At 38.4% G+C, this 20,002-nt stretch overlaps 1 protein-coding gene across 5 annotated transcripts in view; it reads left to right on the top strand.

Annotated features, from left to right (window-relative positions):
* The window catches only part of SLC12A4 (solute carrier family 12 member 4), a 50,854-nt gene that overhangs the window by 21,918 nt on the left and 8,934 nt on the right, over positions 1-20,002 (top strand). For all 5 annotated transcript variants that reach the window (XM_032447008.2, XM_015873792.3, XM_085551770.1 and 2 more), the window contains 16 exons: positions 1,052-1,146; positions 3,062-3,193; positions 9,252-9,398; positions 9,829-9,883; positions 10,178-10,308; positions 10,735-10,976; positions 12,719-12,933; positions 13,562-13,726; positions 13,796-13,894; positions 15,154-15,211; positions 15,977-16,151; positions 16,546-16,664; positions 17,138-17,236; positions 17,562-17,681; positions 18,308-18,412; positions 19,244-19,412. In XM_032447008.2, coding sequence (XP_032302899.2) covers positions 1,052-1,146; positions 3,062-3,193; positions 9,252-9,398; positions 9,829-9,883; positions 10,178-10,308; positions 10,735-10,976; positions 12,719-12,933; positions 13,562-13,726; positions 13,796-13,894; positions 15,154-15,211; positions 15,977-16,151; positions 16,546-16,664; positions 17,138-17,236; positions 17,562-17,681; positions 18,308-18,412; positions 19,244-19,412 — 2,126 coding nt within the window. The remainder of the gene's footprint in view (positions 1-1,051; positions 1,147-3,061; positions 3,194-9,251; positions 9,399-9,828; positions 9,884-10,177; positions 10,309-10,734; positions 10,977-12,718; positions 12,934-13,561; positions 13,727-13,795; positions 13,895-15,153; positions 15,212-15,976; positions 16,152-16,545; positions 16,665-17,137; positions 17,237-17,561; positions 17,682-18,307; positions 18,413-19,243; positions 19,413-20,002) is intronic.

Genomic DNA, 20,002 nt, shown 5'->3' on the forward strand with positions numbered 1-20,002 from the left:
CTTTATTCAGTGTGTAGTACTTTAGCTTGCAGTCTTTATTTGAGATAATCCATTTTTCCTTTCGTTTTCAATTTCTTTAGTGGTTACTGGTTTTGTAAAGACAAAGATCACTCCTTGGATTGATTTTTCTCTTAAGGAGACGCTCTTGAAAATCTCCTAAGTTTGTATTGGCTGAAAGAGCAGGGAGTGAAGAGTTATAGGGAAAAGAAAGGAATTTTTGTAAGGGGAGCCACAGGTCAGAGAACTGAGTGCTGGAATCAACTTCATTTTTCTTTTGGCAGAGATAATTTTGTACCACATTTGTACCTTTCTTTATTCATTTAATTTCTACCTATTTCAAAAAGATCTACTGATCTCTCAGGTTGTCTTACGCTTTACTTTTACTATACCTGATGTTAGGTCTTAATCCATAAGCATTAGAGCAGTGAAAAATGCACAGCCTGTGTTCAAAATGCAATAAGGATAAGGCTTCATAACACTTCATGTAGTAAGCATGTTTTGAGATTTAGAAACTGGAATGGGCCCAGGGGGAAAGGGTGTGTGTGTGGAATAAAATAGAGAAGAATAGGAAAAAGAAAAGAGGTTTCTGGTTAATATTTACAAGTATTGTAACAACAGAGTTTGGTCTTGGTATTGTTCAGTTTTATTAGATCTACCCAGTGTGTTTGCATATGGGGCTTAAATGGTTCTCTTGGCTTTAGCAGTGGTTTCTGGGTGCGAAAGAAGTGTCTTTTGGCCTGTCACAGCTCTGTGTAAGAAATAGTTATCAAAGGAGACGTTGGAGAACAAAGGTGCAGACATCAGTGCAGCTGTGCCCCTACTTGCGTGCTTTGCTTTGTGGTGACTCGTTCATCTGCTTTACTGAAAATAGAGGAACAGAAACAGCAAAAACTCCTCTGTCAGAGTAACAGTTATGATATATGTTTTGTTGCATAATGTTAGATACTAAAAAGAAACAGATTAAGTTGAATGGTTTCTGATGTCAAGGTTAAAAAGTTTCCTTGGGAATTCTCTTGCTCTTACCAAATTTTATTTCTTTTTTTCTTTGCAGGTCATGGCAACCATAAAGAAAACAGCCCTTTTCTCAACAATTCAGAAGCCAACAAAGGAGGTGATTACTATGACAAAAATCTGGCCTTGTTTGAGGTAATTTCTGACTGTTTTTCACAGTTTTGATGTGATTTGTGATCTTGCAAACTGGGAGGGACTGAACACATGTTAGTTATCATTCAGTGGAATGTGGAGCATTGCAAAGATTCAGGTGCTTTGGTACCTAACTCTCACTGATGGGGAACCTGATATCTAAAAGCCTTTGGTGTATTTGAGTCTAAAAAGTACTAAAACATAATGGTTGCGGAAGTGACCTGAGCAGTTTAAACAGGGAAGCTGTGTTAGATCAGCCAGACCCATACAGAATTGAGCAGAATTGTCCTCCTCACCTCACTGGCACTGCAGTAAGTGAAAATATGTCATGGTCTGCCAAGACCAAGTCTCTAAAAGACATTTTCAGAAATTGAGGTTCTGGGGAGGAGTGAAGAGTTTGTGAATGACTCCACAGCTGCTTTCCAGCAAGGCTCTTGAATTATGGCTTCACAGCCATCCTGGGAACTTGCACCCAATGTTTCCCATTCTGGGAACTGAACGTGGAGCAGCCTGAGCTGCTCCTATGCCCAGCCAGGTTGACCCCCACATAGTTCAGCTGTGTGGCTACTGAGCCTAACACATAACTAACCTGCTGCCCTGGAAATGTTATAACTTTGTTTTTGTGGCATTATGCTTGAGCTATAGCCTTTGCAGCATTCTCCCAGCTCTGCTGTCTCCTCCCTCCAAAGTACAGTAAATCTGTGAACAGGATAAACTCTCTTGCAGGTTGTGGAGGGCTGGCCAGTTGGGGAGTTTGATTTGCTGTTACTTACATGTTTGCTTTTCTCATAAGCAATAGTGCAGTAGCACACCAGGACTGCAGGCTGCTTCTGTAGTACTAAAGAGGAGGAACAGAATATCCCAAGGGCTATGCTGCCCAATGGAATGGGAAGCATGTTAACTCAACCTCTTTCTGAGAGTAATCATAAGCAGATTCTTAAAGGTGAAAACTGTAGGTTTCATAGATGAGATGTGAGAAAAGAGTAAGAAAAGGGATACTTGCTCATGGCATCCTTTCAGCTGTTTGGTGTTGGTTTATGCATCAGATACAAAGCACTGATCCTCCCAGAAACTGTTCATGACAATACATGACAATAAAACTCCAGACAAGGAAATCTGTCTTAACCAGCTTTTTATTTTCTGTGTAGAGTCATTTCTCTTTGCCATGCATTATATATTGTGCAATTTGACATGTAAAATGTTTCAGAGAGAGAGAGAGGAAGGGAGTGTCTTCGTCCTGAATTTGCAGGCTAGCTGTTTCACTGGGCTGCTTTTTGTTGTTGTTTCTTTTTCTTCTTTGTTTGAGGAAAGTATTTGTTTGCGTGGAGAAGCCACAGATGAAAACGCTTTGAGAAACAGATGTTGGATGGGAAGAATGTAAAACTGTGAGGCTCTGCAGATGTGGCTTCTGGGATTAAATATATATATATATATAATATATATATATAATATTATTATATTATTAAATATATATATATTTATATTTATAAATATATATATATATATATCCACATACATAAGATGACATAGTTTGAAAAATATAATAAAACAATCATACCCAAATCTACAATGATATTGCTGCCTTATTTGTAAACTTTTAAAAGTGTATTGCTTTCTGTCAGTTGTCGTTTGAGATGCATACAAGGCATGTATTCATTTTTGTTACAGTCACAAAGCTCAGAGTTCTTCCTTACTGATAAAATCTGCTTTCCAGTACCTGAGGAGAAGAGTGCATATAGCGCACTCCTATTGCCACATCTTTTTCTTAGCAGAGTTGCCCTTGTTTCAGAAAATAAATCCTCTCATCAGTGCAATTAAATACTCTCTGATTCCCTTGATTTTTCTCATGGAAGGCCTGACCCCAGCAGATCTCCCTCAGTGTTGTGACTCACAGAAATTGACTAGTTGTCTTCCACAGGAAGAACTCGATATACGACCAAAAGTGTCATCTCTGCTTGGCAAGCTGGTCAACTACACTAATCTTACCCAAGGTGTTAAGGAACATGAAGAAGCAGAAAGCACTGATGGTTCCAAGAAGAAAGTATCAAAAGTAAGTAAAGATTCTTTCTATTGCCAGCTAATCAACTCAGTGATTCCATGTCTGGTTTTGGAGATTTGGAGTCCTTTCTGCTTTATCTTTACTTCTGTGGTTCCAAGGTGTCACGACAGCTTTACAAAGAAATGCCATAGAGCTCTTTGGTAGGTAATAAGGTGATATAAAAAAGCTGGTTCTGAAACAGAGGTTGAGGATAATGCACTACAGTACTGTTGCATATTCCCGGTATGGATTTAGATAGATAGGATATGCTTTTAGCAGTGAATCAAATCAACAATGACAGAAAACCCCCACAACTCTTTCATAGTGCTGGTTTAGGTTCCTGGAAGCATCTGAGATCTGTGAGCCTGGTAGGTATGACACAGAACTTGCAGAAGACAACACCCCTCTAGAGTGGTGGGTGGAGGTCAGATTAGGCACCCTGGGGCAGCTCAAGTATCATTGTGGTTGCTAGGTGTTTAATCGGCTGAATTCCACCCCAAAGGATCTACATTGAGATCTGAAGCCTGTTAGGGCTGGCTATGGTACCTAAACTGAAGGTGGGGTTTTATTGTTGGTTGTTTGATTTCTATCGCAGGCAATGTGTTCTAACTACTCTTCTTAGTTGTCTGGCAGTCAGGCAGGCACTTCGGATAGTGCTAAAACCTTTAGTGGTGTGGTTGCGTTTTACTGCACTTGCAGGCCTATCTGTTTGCTTGCATTTTATTTATTTTTTCCCCCAAAGGAAAATATTCTGTAAAAAACTAAGATAGCATTTGAATTCTACAGATGTAATCCTACAGTACTGTCAGAAAGCCTTGAGGTGTTTCAAACAGAGAAAGAAGTGATAATGCTGAAAAACAGCATGTTGTTCTCCAAGGAAAAACATGTAAATCCCTGCTGACTGCTGGATTCCAGCTTCCTTATGCACGTTTTGTTTCCTTGCTCTGCTTGTTTTTACACTCATGTTAATAAAGTTACTTAGTCAACATGATGCTTGAAGTTGAGTTTCGTCCAAGACCACGAATGCTATTTGATATTGTGGTTAGTATGTCATCATTACAAGGATGAGTGCAGGTTGTCTAAGTGTTGTAACTGCGTTTTCATACTTCAGCCTTACTTCTAAACAGTAACTTAAAACATTTTAACTGTTGCTTTTGTATGGCACTTGGTATTATGTTAACTGTCGAGTCTGTTCAAAGTTTTTACCTTCATACAACCAATATGAAATTTCATCTGCATCTATGTTTTAGCATGCTTTTGAGGGAAATGATGTCAGAGATCAGCTCTTAATGTGGTGACGTTGCCTAAGACAAAAATAAAGTTAAAAATTATCTACTTTTGCAGACTGATTATTATTTCAACAAAGGTAAATCAAAGGGAGATTCAAATAGGCACAGTCCTTACCATCTAGAGGCAGTTCTGTGCATTTTTCCCACTTATTTCCTCGTTAATTGCCCATCCAGGATACCAAAGTAAGACGCAGTCTAATCTGAAAGCTCATCACTTATTTTTCTGTTGAGAAAGAGTTAGGAGAATCTGGTGACGTAGTGTAATGTTGGTTAAAGAAGTTACAGTTATAGCTTTGTAGAAAAGAAATGCCACAAATAACAGACAAGTGGGAAGTTGTTTTTAACTTAAAAGACAATACAGTCCTCATGAAATCTCTGCCTCTGTGGTAATATGCACTTTGGGCTTCTGGTTGTCCAAAATTATGCCCTACTAAAATGTGTGCTTACAGACTTCTCAAATGATTGCTGCAGAGTGAGTTGTGTAACCCATTCCAAAAGGGACAATATCATCCTATGTTAGTATCTCAGTATTTTCAATGTAAACACTGCATTTTCCTTAATGAATATTTGCCTAACCTGTCTGTCCTGGATGTAAATTGCATCAATTGCAGTATCATAGCAGTAGTTTGAAATTCTTCTCCCCATCTTGCCTTAAGCAATATGAGAGTTTAAAACATCTTGTAGAATATAATTGAGTACTTGACCATCAATTATAATATGATTAAAAATTGAATATTCCAAACTAGTAACTACACAGTGCTGTGGACTGTAATTATTATGAAACTGTACAGATAAAAAGCAGGTGGCACATTCTGGTTTTGGGTACCAGCTTTGATAACTGATTCATCGCTGAGTGATCTGTCAGGTGTGCTCAACTCATACATGTCCAGCTGGTGTGACCAAATGTGAGCTGCCTGGCCTGTTGTGTCACTTTGTTGTGTCACTTACTGGAATTGGCATCTTGTAGATGAGAAGTGGAATGAGGAGGGTTAGCAGATTCTAGATCTGGTATTCAAAAACTGAAGGAAGAGAGCAGTCCTTTCTGTAAATAAGTACATCTGAGCACATAAGACAGCCCCATCAGTGAAAACCCTTTTGTGACTTAGCACAACACTGTCCCCTAAATTGTACCCTTTTAAATTAGAGGGGAGAGCACAACTGTGTGCACATGTAGTGCGTGTACAGTTATAATTGTACAGTTATACAATCATATAGTTATACAGTCAATAGGTAAACAGAGGCTATGCAGATGTTTTGTACAAAAGATTATCATGATAGAATGATAATCAATGATAAATGGGAAATGCTCACTGTAAACTCCACACAGGAGCAATCTCCAGAGAAAGAGATCCTGCCTTACTGTTAGTGAGTCCTAAAATGAGATCTGGAAGAGGTGGAGTCTCCCCTTCTGGTAGCACAGCTGAATTACCTTCACCTGTGCTTCCACAGCTGACTCATTGCTTGCCTCAGATGGTTAATCAGAGGTTCAGGCTGTGATCAACAGTTTCCCATACAGTGCAGAAATCTGAGTGGCGGGTGTTTAAAAAAATAAAGGAGGTCTTTCTCCCAAATGTTAAGCTTAAATGAGTAGAGAATGAAGTGCTTTGCCTTGTGAAGGTCACTGTTCTTGACGCCTGCTTTCTCAGTTGACACGACCAAAAGAGACTCACTGTGTCCATGAGCTCTGGAAAATACATTACGTGACTGTCCTCCCTTCTCATCTTTTGGAATGATTAACACAGTTTGTAGAAGGTGCAAATGCAGATGAGGAGAATTTTAGTGCAAAACCCCTGTGACTCTATGAAAACAGTTCAATACAGACATGCTACCCTGTTTCAGCATTCTCATTAAATATTATTGATAGTATCATTCTGTTTTAAGCATACATCAGAAAAAGATTGTAATAGGGTGGAGGTTCTGATTGCTTTTTGTGTTTTGTAAGTACTGCCTTATATTAAAACACTCGGTCACAGCACTGTTAAAATATCCCCTTCTCATGGTAGAAATTACGTTAAGTATTTCAGTTCATGTCTCTTTAATAAGGCAATGCATTTCTGTGCTGCTGTCTGTCCTCATGCTACAGAGCAACCGCAAAAGCTGTCATTACTGATCTATGTCCCTGAGCCCTGCAGCCAAGTGCTTTGATAACCTGTCATACTGGTACAATGGAAACAGTGTCCTTCAGACTCAGATCAATATTGATATCAATTATGTCCACTGCTGATAAGAGTGAGTGCTATGCAAGCAGAAACATGATCTGCATTGGAACTGAGATTTTTTGAGATTATTCTTTTCCTTCTCAGTTGAACTAAAGCATTCTTCAAAATGTCTGTGCTTTACTTCCTTTATGCAGCATGAGGCATCTAACTTGTTTATTTGACAGCTGTAGAGACTGAACTAAATAACCTTTTTGTTTCAGACTGTATTCTGCGGAGGCTTCAGTACAGGTCTAGTTTCACTCATTCCAATGGAGGCTGCTGATTATTAAGATGTATAAAGAGGGTTAAGTTGCTGCAGTTTAACTCTCATTAAATATTTCTGTGAGCAGGTTGGTGCAAGCAGTGTTTGTGCATCATTTCATGGTGGTATTTTGTATTCCACAGGGCAAGAAAATACAAACTCCATATTAAACTTGTCCTAAGTGTACTAAGTGCACACTTAGTAATTCTGTGTGGTTTTGGTTTTGTCTTCTGGCAGGCACTTAGGCATCTCCTAAGCTGCTCTACTCAGCAGTAGTCTCATAACTGTGCAATTAATGCACAGTTCCTCTTCCTCTGTGGCTAAAGTTAAGTTGTAACTTGATGCACATTAAAAGAAGCCATTTCAAAGGAATAGGGAGGGGAAGATAAACAGTAGAGCAAAGCTGCCAAATGGATCAAATAGGAATGAGCTGGAGGTCAGGCAAATTCTTATGCAAAGGAAGCAGGTGCTGAGAGATGTGTAAAGAACAGGCTAAAAACTCACCTGCTATGCTAATGCTTGGAAAACTGCATATGGAATATACAACAACTGTGCTCCACCTGCCCTTGCTGTGTAGGAGGAATAGATTGAGCTTCAGAGGAAACAGGTATACTATACAGAACAGCCTGAGAAGATCCTCTGCTGTAGCATTGGAGCAACTTGTTTCAAAATCATTTCTGTTAGCCTCAGAAGGTGTCAGTTCCTTTCATCCTCACACATAATCCTGGCAAAGTGTTTAGCTCTGCAGGACAGTAAATTTTATACATATAGCAGTCAAAGTTTTGGGGACTTCTTTGTAGTGTGGCACCAGAGCTTCTAAGTAAGAGCTCTCTGGCCCTATTCTGACAAGTCTCATTGGTATGTCCATTGCAAACCATCAGTGTACGGTCAGGAGGTTCACACAAGTTGCAGCATGTATAGGGAAACTGATTGATCTGGTTAACCTTAGTCACTGAAAGAATTCAGAGCTTGCTTTGAAAAATTCAGTCAGTAGTTCCTTTTGATATCCTTGCAGTTCAGATGACTGTTCATGGGTTTCCTTATATGCTACTCATCTGTGATATGTTTAGGAATTCAGGTTTATTTATAGGAGAAAGCATGGAAATAGAGAGGTCTTTAGGAAGTTACTTTCTATTCCTCCCATGTTTCAGCATTTTTTGTAATTTTAAACATAAAAGAAAACTTTAGAAAATGGAAACCCTGGAAAACCTTGGCAGAAAACCACAGAGACTTGGGTCTGAATTTCTGTGAGTGTCAGATGTGCCAATGGAGGAAAATCCTACCAGCAAGACTTTGATATCAGCATTTGGGATCTGACTGTCCTTTGAAAATAACTATTCAGGCAAAGGAGAATTCTGTAAGACACGGTGCCAGATGCCAGCAATGTGGAGTTCCTTTGAAGTCATGTGAATAATTTACATTTTCTCAGTCACTGTCAAAAGTAATTCAGAGTCTGATGCTAAATTGATTTAAGCATTTGTGTAATGTATAGAGAATGAAAACAAAAATGCATTATGCATTTCTCTACATTGCTTCAAAATCTTTTGTACTTATCACAAAAGTGTATTTTGAATTCTAGGAGTAAGATGGGGTCTATCCTACTGTGAATCTGCAGCCCTAACCTAGTTTCATCATAAAAACTCCATGGTTCTAACAATAAAACAAATGTATATTCAGTTGTTAATGATTGATGTTAAATGCTGAATATAATTGTAAATGTGAAGATCTTAGAATCATAGGATGGTTTGAGCTGGAAGAGACCTTTAAGATCATCCAGTTCCAACCCCCCTGCTATGGGAAGGGACACCTCCCTCTAGACCAGGTTGATCACAGCCCCACCCAGCCTGGCCTTGAATGCTTCCAGGGAAGGGGCATTCACAACCCCTCTAGGCAACCCACTCCAGTGTCTCACCACCCTCACAGTATAAAATTTCTTCCTACTATCTAGTCTAAATCTACCCTCTTCTAGTCTAAAACTGTTTCCTCTCATCCTGTTGCTACATGCCCTTATAACAGTCCCTCCCCAGCTTTCCTGTAGGCACCCATCAGGTACGGAAGGCTGCTATAAGGTTGGGTTGAAGAGCCCAGCTCTCTCAGCCTGTCCTTCTAGGATGGATGTGATTTTGTTTATCAATTGATGGTTTCAGTGTTAGTAGTTTGCTTTATGGTTTGTGGAATTGGAGGACAGTAGTAATCAATGTGCATCTCCCTTACATCTCAGAGCTGTGTCATTTGAAAAACTGAAGTTGTATGCTCTTGGTTACTTATGCTTTGAATAATTCCACGTAATGAATACTATGTGCTTCTTTTTTTCTTTCCAGTCACCCAGCATGGGCACCCTGATGGGAGTGTATTTACCTTGCATGCAGAACATCTTTGGGGTTATTCTCTTCCTTCGGCTGACTTGGATGGTAGGAATGGCTGGTGTTCTTCAGTCCTTCCTGATTGTATTACTATGTTGCTGCTGTGTAAGTATATGGCTAAAACAATGCCTGTTATGTAACCCCTGTGAAACTACCAAAAAACTTGGAGAGGCTTCTTTGTAGATGTGCATGTAGTGAAAAGCCAGATTTATGCTAGGCTCTCCTGCTTTGTTTGATAGGCGTGTGATTTGTTTTTAGTTTTTATTTTTAATTTATGCATGGTAATATTTCTAAACTGCCAAACTATTTGCAGTGTAGATACAGTCAAAACAATGGTGTTGGTTCTGCAAACAGCTTTTTTCTGTGTCTCAGACTGCCTTCCTTGCTAAATTCCTGCTAAGTCTTTTCTTTCAGATAATGACCTGTCAAGGCAGAATAAATAGAAATATTGTGGCAGGTTTACTCTAACAAGGAATAAGTTAAAATTTGAATAATGTTGTTGACCCAATTAATTCCTTTTTTCTTGTTTTTGCAGACTATGCTGACAACCATATCAATGAGTGCTATTGCTACAAATGGTGTTGTTCCAGGTAAGTGCCGTTTGATACTTCTCATTAGTGGAAAAAAATGTTGCTGTGAGCTATTACCCTGGTTTATTCCAGATACATTTGGTTGAATCAGGATAGGGAGCCTGAATTAATATCTGGTATTTCTCTTCAGTATCAGTTAGGCAAAATATTTTTTTGTTTTGTTTACCACTGTACTAATAAATAATTGATTTAATTGAAGCCTTAGAAAAGTAGATATGTACTATAGTTGTTACATTTTTATTGTTGTAGTAATTAAGAAATGACAACTTTACTCTCACATCTCTTGTTTCATAGCTGGTGGCTCCTATTTCATGATATCCAGGTCATTAGGCCCAGAGTTTGGTGGAGCTGTAGGGCTGTGCTTTTATTTGGGAACAACATTTGCAGGAGCGATGTACATTCTTGGTGCCATTGAGATTTTATTGGTGAGTAATACTGGAATAGTCATGGTTTTAAGACAGCTGGCTGACAGAAAATACTGCAGTATTCTTGTCCCATATTCACACACATATTCACAAATCAGACTGAAAGGTCTCCAACTCAGTATGGTCATTGTTGACTTTTGAAATTACACACTCTGTGGATATCTAGAATGCAAAGCCTATTGAAAACATGGATGAAAGTATGGCTAAATTAAAGACACATGATCATCATTAATAAAGTTGGCTCAGTTGCCCTACTGAATTAAGGGTTATTAGCCCTCGATTTTTTTTCCTGTAAACTCAAGGACAGTTCGTGGTGAAGGGCATGCTGCAGTGATAAACATTTTTGGTATGGGAACAAGATCACTACAGTAGTATAGACAGAGTTCTGTTTCTGTGCTCCTTCAGCTTGCTTTCTTCTTATTTCAGACATATATTGTGCCACAAGCAGCAATTTTTTATCCATCCGGTGCCCATGACGCATCCAGTGCTATGCTAAACAACATGAGGGTGTATGGAACTGTATTCCTCATCTTAATGGCAGTGGTGGTCTTTGTAGGAGTGAAATATGTTAACAAATTTGCTTCCCTCTTCTTGGCCTGCGTAGTGATATCCATATTATCCATTTATGCTGGAGCTATCAAGTCCATCTTTGATCCACCCGAATTTCCGTGAGTAATATTTTTTCCTCGGTGGGGTACAGCTTTGACTACAGGTTTGGAAGATGGGATTCAATGGAAGTTTCTTAAAAGATTATCCTAATAGATTGTCAAAGTTTCTTTTTTTTGCGAATTATTTCCGATTATTTTTTATCTGTGTGTAGTAACAGCATGCAACGCTCATGGAATAGAAATTCCTTGGGCTAAAATAAATATATTGTCACATTCCTTAGTAGAGCTAAGTCTTGTGAGTGTGCTAGATTGATGGAGGTTGACATTTCTCCACTTCCCATGAAGACAATCCAGTATCTTAGCCTATGGCTATTCAGTTACTTTCAAGCAAGAATTTATGCAGTCCTCCTCAACAAGAGTGTGGCAGCTCCATTTTCCCCTGGCCAGTAAGAAATGATGCGCTGCCTTTGTGGATGGAAGCTGTGGTGGTGTGTTGCAGCTGCTTCCTCAGGAGTAGAGGGAGGTATAGTAGGTTTGATGAGTTCATGCTGAAGCTTCAGTGGAGCTTCCCCTTAATTTGAAAGCAGATGAGTTTACTGCATGAGAAGCTCTGCTCTGGAAGTATGTCCCTTGGCTTGTTAATCGTGTAATGAGATTTCTTATACTCAAAGCTGAAACAGCAATAATGTGGTTGCATGTGCTTTACCAGAAATGCAAGCAGTGTTTCCTGATAGTTCTGTCAGGAGATGGGATATGGAAATAGAGGATTTGAGACTGCATAATTATTTATGTTTCAGAATGTTGCGACTGAGGAGTCTCAACCCTCAAGTGCTCCCTTCAGATATTTAGGACCCAATGGTTATAGTAATTTACAACAGTGGCGGGGTCACAGCTGTGAAAAATAGTGTCTTTACTTCCCCTCATTACCTCTTCTGCTGTTCTTGAATGTTCTCCCTACCACTCTTCATTGGGCTGTACTCCTTTTACTGCAATAACTGGAGACTGTGCTTATCTTATATACAGGAGGCCCAGGCTCTAAGCCCTAAAGAAATGGCCTTGTGTCCTTCATTTTCCTGTGAAAGAAGTGCTTGAGATCTGTGAACTAATACAACTTACTAAAATAGCAGACAGAAGTAAATTTTCACCCGAGCCCTGCTTTCAGGGAGCATTTTATGGCAACGGAAAGAGAGGCTGAATAAACTTCAGTGGCAGCAAGCTGTTAATTATGTTGTATCACACTGTCTTTGGAATCATCTTTGGAGATGTGTGTTAAAAATCTTGAATGCTTGAAAACTTAGTGAGGTGAATCTCATCAGGCACTGGATTTTAGCAGTGATAAACATTCTGACAAGAAGTTTTGCTTGTTGTCACTGAATTGTATCCTTCTAATTCTGAAGCTAAAATGTCAGAGATCACGTAAGTGCTGCTGCTCAGAAACTGGTATAACGCCTTTCCAAGTATCTTCAGATATTCTTAGTATCTTCCATTCCTTCTGTTAAAATGAAAATAAAAATGTTGCTTAATGTTTCCCTTTTATTATTTAACGTAAATTTATCTTTGTTACCAAATTCATTAAATCATAATTTGATGCATCTCCCAAAATCTGTAAGAACATCCAACCTTCAAGCAATACAGATGAATCCTCTTCTTCCTGCTGCCACCAGCTTTTTGAAGCTGAGAAATAACATAGAAAAATAGAGCCTCTTGAAGCTTCTATTATGTGAAAGGGGGGTGATGGGGAAAGGCAGATTTCATATTGCAGGTGCTGCATTATAATGCTGTTTTTTACATTTTCCTTCCAGAATTTGCATGTTGGGCAACAGGACTTTGATAAGAGATCAGTTTGATGTTTGTGCCAAAACCATAGTTAAGGATAATATCACCGTGGCTTCTAAGCTTTGGGAGAACTTCTGCCACAATACAAACTTAACCACTGAGAACTGTGATGAATATTTCCTACTGAACAATGTTACGGAGATAGCAGGCATTCCAGGAGCTGCTAGTGGCATTTTAAAAGGTGTGGCATAAAAATACATAACTTGTATAAAATATAGCTCCTTTTTTCCCAGTCCTGAATGTAATATTGTTGAAAAGCTTTCAGTATTGAAACGAGTGCCAGAGAACAGATGCTGTGTGCTGGTGCTGAGCACTTAAAGCTCCAGTTAGGAAGGAACCAGTAGTCTGATTTCTAAAATGGATTCCACATTTATTAGTGAAACTTGAAATGCCAACAACATAATTTCATATGTTTTCCCCTATCTGAAGAGCAAACCAGGATATATCCAGATCTCTGGTAAATATTGCTGCAGTCGTGAGTGTGGATATAGTGGCCTATTAAAAAGACTCAGTGTATTTCTGGGGATTAAGATCGGTGTGAAGTTAAAAGAAAGTTAGATGTAGTAATTTTAGAGGTTAAAATGTGTTTAGATTTCTGTTGACCACTCATATGTATTTACTAACTTTGTTTTGTTTTTGAAAACATGAAATAGAGATGTTCTTTCCTGTAACTTGCATGTCTTTATTTGTATTGTTCACTGAATTGCATGAATTACATTTGTGTTCTTCAGCAGTGGTTTCATTGCAATGAGAATAAATCTGATCTGAAATATGATTTTCTTTTCTGTTGTTTGGTGATGACCTTGAAGACAACTTATGGAGCAATTATTTGGAGAAAGGAGAGATACTGGAGAAAGCACATCACCCCTCTGTTGATGTAGCAGGCCAGAAGAGCAACTTTCATCTGTATGTGCTTTCGGATATATCTACTTCATTCATGGTGCTGGTCGGCATCTTCTTCCCATCAGTAACAGGTGAGAATGTTAGGAAAGGGGGCACTGTGGGTCTCTGACCTTGATCTTACATCCATAATATATTTTCAGGCATCATGGCTGGTTCAAACAGGTCAGGGGACCTCAAAGATGCACAAAAATCCATTCCTGTTGGAACGATTCTTGCTATTGTCACCACATCGTTAGTCTGTATCCTTTTAAAAGCAGCACAGTCCTAGTGCATTGCAAGTGGCTCAGATGAATGCTTGCGTATGTGATTTGTGGAACTGCTTTCAGGTGACTAAATTATTGTGGGTATGATTGGTCACTAACAAGAAAAAAAGTCCTTAGGCTGGAAGCATCTAAATTGCTACCCCACTGTTTTCCAACCCCCTTTTTTGTGTGTGTGTTTTGTTTTATTCTTTTAGTTGCTTTTCTTTACTGCATAATTGTAGCTTTTCAGAGTGGTTAAATACAGATACATATTTTTCTTAGGATGCAGTGGACTGATAAGGTGAGGGAAAGCTTTAACCACAGAAATGCCAGTCAGGATATCATCAATATCTGTCAGTCAGGATCCCAGGTCACTTACCTCAGCTTCTTAGGAGTACTGACTTTTCCAGATGTTATTTCTGGAACTGACCTTGCACTTAAGAAAAAAAAAAAACAAAAAACACAAAAACAAGCAGAAAACCCCAAAAGCCAACAACAACAAAAATGCTTCCTCTGAATGTAATACCTATTAAACCAGGTCACATATGTGACCCCTTCCCTCCCAACTCTAGTGTTAGTGTCATACAGAATAATCTCATATGTAAATGTTATGACGCCGCCCAGCGGAAAGCTTGCACATAATTTCTAGGAGAAAACAGTGTTTCCTCCCTTATCGTACCTTGTGTTTTTAAATTGTGTTTCATCTAAATTTCAGTCACCAGATCAAAGCCTTTCCTGGTGTGCTAGAGCCAAGAAAATTGAATTATCTTATACTTCCCAGTGCAGGAGTAGTAGAGTTTAATAATAAAACAAATATTCAAGGACTTACTGGTGGTGTTATGAATACCTTCAGAGATCACAACATGAGAAGGTGCCAGGGAATTATTTGCCATCTGTTCAAAATATCTTCAGACACGACAGAAGAAGCAGGAAAAAATATTTTAATATTATTTTCTGTTCTATAGTTGTAGATAAAAGTGATGTTTACATGCAAGTTGCTTCCTTAAAGGTTATCACCTTTGCTGTAACATTTCAAGCTATGCTATTCTAAAAATCAAAACTTAGAACAGTAACTGTTTGTCGCTTATGTTAGAAAGTATATATGAGCAATGGGATGTTAATTTACTCACCAGTGGAAATACTGCAGTACAAATGCTGTAGGACAGAGGCAGATAGTGAACTTTTCCCAGTGCTTTCTATTTTTTATCTGCCATGTCTAAATAAATCCTGCTTCCTTAGCACGCTCTGTACTCAAGACTTCAGTTGTGTATTGTTATTTGGAGCCTGCATAGAAGGTGTAGTCCTAAGAGATAAGTAAGTAACCGTTAAGCTTTACTGCTTTAATAATCTACTTTCTTTTAGCAAGGAGTGTTGGTTTTCCCCCACCCACTATTATTTTCTGTTTTTGTGCCTTTACCTCTCAGTGACTTCTAAACCATAGTTGTGTGTTTCTCACACAGAAACCAAACTAAGAAACCCAAGCAGACATCCATAACTGGATAAAGGTTAATATTTGGTTAACTCTACCCCTAGATTATTTATATAACATTTTTTTCTCTGTTAACTCAATGATGTTTGCAGTACCACAGTCTACAAGTACTTATTTTTTTTAAACTTCTCTCACTCTGATTGTCTCATGCCTGTGGACAAACAGGGAAGTGTGGGTGAATATAATTAAGTCTGAGGGGAAAAGCAAACAAACCAAACTACCAAATAAAAACTCTAAATCTGCCTGTAGGATTGGCTGATGCTGGGTTGTGCTGGGTGTTTTCAAAATCCTTTTTGTTTGTTGTTGAGAAATGCAGATCTTTCCCAAGAAAAATATGAAATCACATTCTGTCAATGAAGTAAGAGTTTTATAATAAGTAGTAAAAAAACCCAAAAACCAATAAGCTCAAATTGCTGAAATTAGCTGCGTATTAGAAGTAACTAAGATTGTTTGCTACTTTCTGTATTTCCCATGGCAGAGAATATCTGGAAGTTAATATTAAAATGACATTTTAAAACTGACCAAGAAAACTGAATGTGAGTATCAAAATACTCCTTTAAATATCAGTGTCTTGCTGTTCCTCTCTGCAGGTACGGCGATGCAGTGAACAAGAACTTGGTGGTGGGCACCCTTTCATGGCCCTCTCCGTGGGTCATTGTGATTGGGTCCTTCTTTTCTACCTGTGGAGCGGGTCTACAGAGTCTTACTGGAGCCCCCCGGTTGCTGCAGGCAATAGCGAAGGACAACATTATTCCTTTCCTCTGGGTACATGTATAAAAAATGACAGTCTTTACTTAGTAACTAGCCAGAGATTTGACTTTATGCCCATGGAAGTTGGGTTTGTTTTCCCAGCATTGAAGTGAAGGTCAATACGTATACATTTTTTCCATGCTCTGTTTTCCTTTGTTAAAAACTGAAATATTTTTAAAGGACTTTGAGTTTACATATATGGTAATTTTATGAGCATCTACATCTAATTTGATGAAGCAGAGAAAGCCGCTATAACTAACCCCACGCTTTAGATAGAGAGAAAAGCATTAAGAAAGTTATTATAGTTTCTCTGATTAGATTGCCATTTTTTTGTTTTATACTTAGGAGATATGTGGAAAACATGCTTGATATCTAGTGGTGAAAGCTGCAAATGTTTCTGTTTCTTCAGGTTTTTGGTCACGGCAAAGCAAATGGTGAACCAACATGGGCTCTTCTGTTAACAGCGTTAATTGCTGAGCTGGGAATCCTTATTGCTTCCCTGGACATGGTGGCTCCCATTCTCTCAATGTAAGAAGCAGGGCGGTTACTGTAGAAAGAAACAAAAGTCTGTGGACTGAAACAGAACACAGAAAACATGTGTTTGGGTTTTATTAATTTGATTGTATGTCATAACCGTATCTTAAACTGGTAAAACAAATTTTTAATAAAACCTTTTTTATTATTTCTCTAACCTGTGGCTCTTAATATTAATCTATTTGTTTCAGTTTTGGAACGTTCTGTGAATAAAAGTGGTTTTGGTATAGGCATATTTTCTTTGGGAAAATATTATTTTCAACATACGATGTTTTTAATAGACAGGGCCAGTGTTGCAGATACATTTAGATTTGTGCAATTAGAAGTTCTAAGAACTATATACTGATCATTCAGGCTAATAAAAACTCAGTGGTAGTCATACTTTGATGATAAATCATCCATGTAATTACAGTCTGTCAATGTGTATGCTAAAAAGTGTTGTTGATGTTATTTGCTTGTTCCTGCAGGTTCTTCTTGATGTGTTACCTCTTTGTTAATCTGGCATGTGCAGTACAAACACTTCTTAGAACTCCCAACTGGCGACCTCGATTTAAATACTATCACTGGTGAGCAAATGTCCTGGCCTGTGATCTACAGCATGGCTTTGCGGGAGAATCCTCTCCATGGGAGTGGTGGACATGTTCTCTTTCTCTGAATATTGGTTTTAGACAAGGGGACATCAATGTAATATTCATAGTGAATAACACCCAGATAATTAATGGAATGAGTTTAGTTCCTACAGTGGGGTACTAAAACTGTGGGAGTCATAAGAGATCCACTGGAAGCCTTATTCAGATATTTAAAGAGCGAGATAATAATTGAAGTTAGTATTTCTTTATTCATTTGCTTTTCTATCCCACTACTCACCAGTATCTTTGCTTTTTGTTTTAGGGCTCTCTCATTTTTAGGCATGAGTATTTGCCTGGCACTGATGTTCATTTCATCTTGGTATTATGCTTTGGTAGCTATGCTAATTGCAGGAATGATTTACAAGTACATTGAATATCAAGGGTAAGTATTAACTGAATAGGAGATGGTAGGATAAAAGACTGGCTGTGTTATTTATTAACTATCTCCAGCCTGTACCACAGTTAGTGAAGGAATGGCACAGTCCAGAATGAAGTAGAGGGTTTTTCTTAGCAATATATATATATATATATTTCATTATTTTATTGAGTCAGTACTAATCAAAAGCCACTGAAGTCTTAGGGATGTGTTTTATTAAACTTCTGAAGATGTTTGATTACATATGTGGGTTACAGGAAGCAGAAACCCTGGCTGGGGACTTTTCCTCTTGTTTACCACATACAACTGCTACAAGCCCAAAACAGCTGAATGCAGACTGTTAATGTCTGATTGGGTCTGGCTGTAGTGTTGCTGTATAACCTGATCTAACAAATATTGAAATGCCTGCTTGTTTATGCTTGGGAAACCTCTGGAATGGAGTGCTGATTAGGCATTAAATGCAGGAAGGTGGTGTCACACATATTTGACTGAAATATTTGCATTTTGCTCATGTGATATGCATCACACATACATGTATATATGTGCATGAGATGCATTCTGTGCATCACAGTATTGAACTCATAAGGTAATGGTGTTTCTGTATCGTGATTGTGAATGTGTGTTCTTTACAGTGCAGAGAAGGAATGGGGTGATGGTATCCGGGGTCTTTCACTGAGTGCTGCGAGATATGCCTTGCTCAGACTGGAGGAGGGTCCTCCGCACACAAAGAACTGGAGGTACTCACTTTAGACTAGTAGAATGCACCAACTTGGTTGTCTATGTACAAATAAGGCATTAAATTGGATTCCAAGCAAGATTTTGGGGATCTTTGTGCTTGAATTTAAATGCCTGGAGTTTATATTCAGAACTGGAGCCTTAAGATTGCCAAGTGCAGAAGTCCAGAGGCCCACTATAATTTGCTGAGGGCATGAAGAAGTCACTGCTACCACTTGAAGCTTAAAAACTGGAAGAGAGGCCAACGTTTCTCCCTCTGGCTTTGTATGTTAAGCAGATTACAGAACTCTCCTCTGGGTTATGTATTGCACAACTCTTGTCAGGCTCTGAAAAGGAGGAGTAGGAATCTCCCTGAAAAAAAAAGAGAAAAAAAAGTGTCTGTAAGTTTTTTTGAACTTGCTTAATCTTAAGAGAGAGAATAATGTAATATGTAAAAATATCTTAAGGAACAAAAAGCAGAATGATAAAAACATTCATGTCTGCCAGACTTTTGGCACGAGATAGATCTGGAGGGACAGCCTTTCTCACAAAGCGTGTGCCATAATTGTGCCTTGAAAAATCAACCATGAAATAAAACACTAATGAAAATCTTTTAAGCTTAGTATGCGAATGGGTTTTATGACTGTCAAAACAGTACAATTCCCTCAGTGCCTCAAATCTGCTTTGAATCAAGAGAAATAAATTATTAATTAAAGCCTTCATAATGGAGGAGATAGAGCATTGTTCCCAGAGTTAATATTCAGGCACAATTAAAGTAATGAATGAGGCAGTTTTTCACAAGTGCCTTTGTAATTTATTAACAAAAAAATTAATTCTATTTTAATTTTCCCCAGGCCTCAGTTGCTGGTGCTTTTGAAACTCGATGAAGACTTGCATGTAAAATACCCAAGATTGTTAACGTTTGCATCCCAGCTGAAAGCTGGCAAAGGTTTGACTATCATAGGATCAGTCATCCAAGGGAACTTCTTGGAAACTTATGGAGAAGCCCAGGCTGCTGAACAGGTCAGTGCGTTGAATCAGTCCCTAGAGGGATTTCATAATCTTTCATGGCAAAAAGCATATCAGTAAGACTTGCATTAAATACAGTATGAGCTGATTAGTGCTACAGCTGTTTGTTAAAGAGCTTGCAAACGTTTCAGACGTCAATTTTCTTTGAGGATATAATAAGATGAATGCTTTCTACCTATATAAGAAGCCTGACTGCATAAAGCTGTCTTAATTAATAGAAAAAAATTACTCTGAAAGTTTTTGTATGCTGATTAATGAGGGGAAGATGACTATTTAGTTTCTGGACATAACAAGAAATGTTACAGTGACTTTCAATTATTATAAATTAGCAAATGTACTGTGTTTCTTTCTGCATGGTCTCAAAAAGCATTAAACTTGACATCACAGGCCTGCTTTCATCTGTGTCTTATCTGCATATCGTTTTCCTCAAAGGTCTTCTGTACAGGAGCACTGTTAAAAAAGGAAAAATGAATTCATAGGCCCACAGGTTGAGCAAGTTTAATTTCTGACCAGAGGACATGGTTTTCTTGTATGGGGTGTTCATGGGATTCAAGTGGGGATTTAGTGCTTGTATGTGCTAAATG

This window comes from Coturnix japonica, chromosome 6 (genome assembly GCF_054131305.1).
Source record: "Coturnix japonica strain WE chromosome 6, WE-NBRP24, whole genome shotgun sequence".
NCBI lineage: Eukaryota > Metazoa > Chordata > Aves > Galliformes > Phasianidae > Coturnix > Coturnix japonica.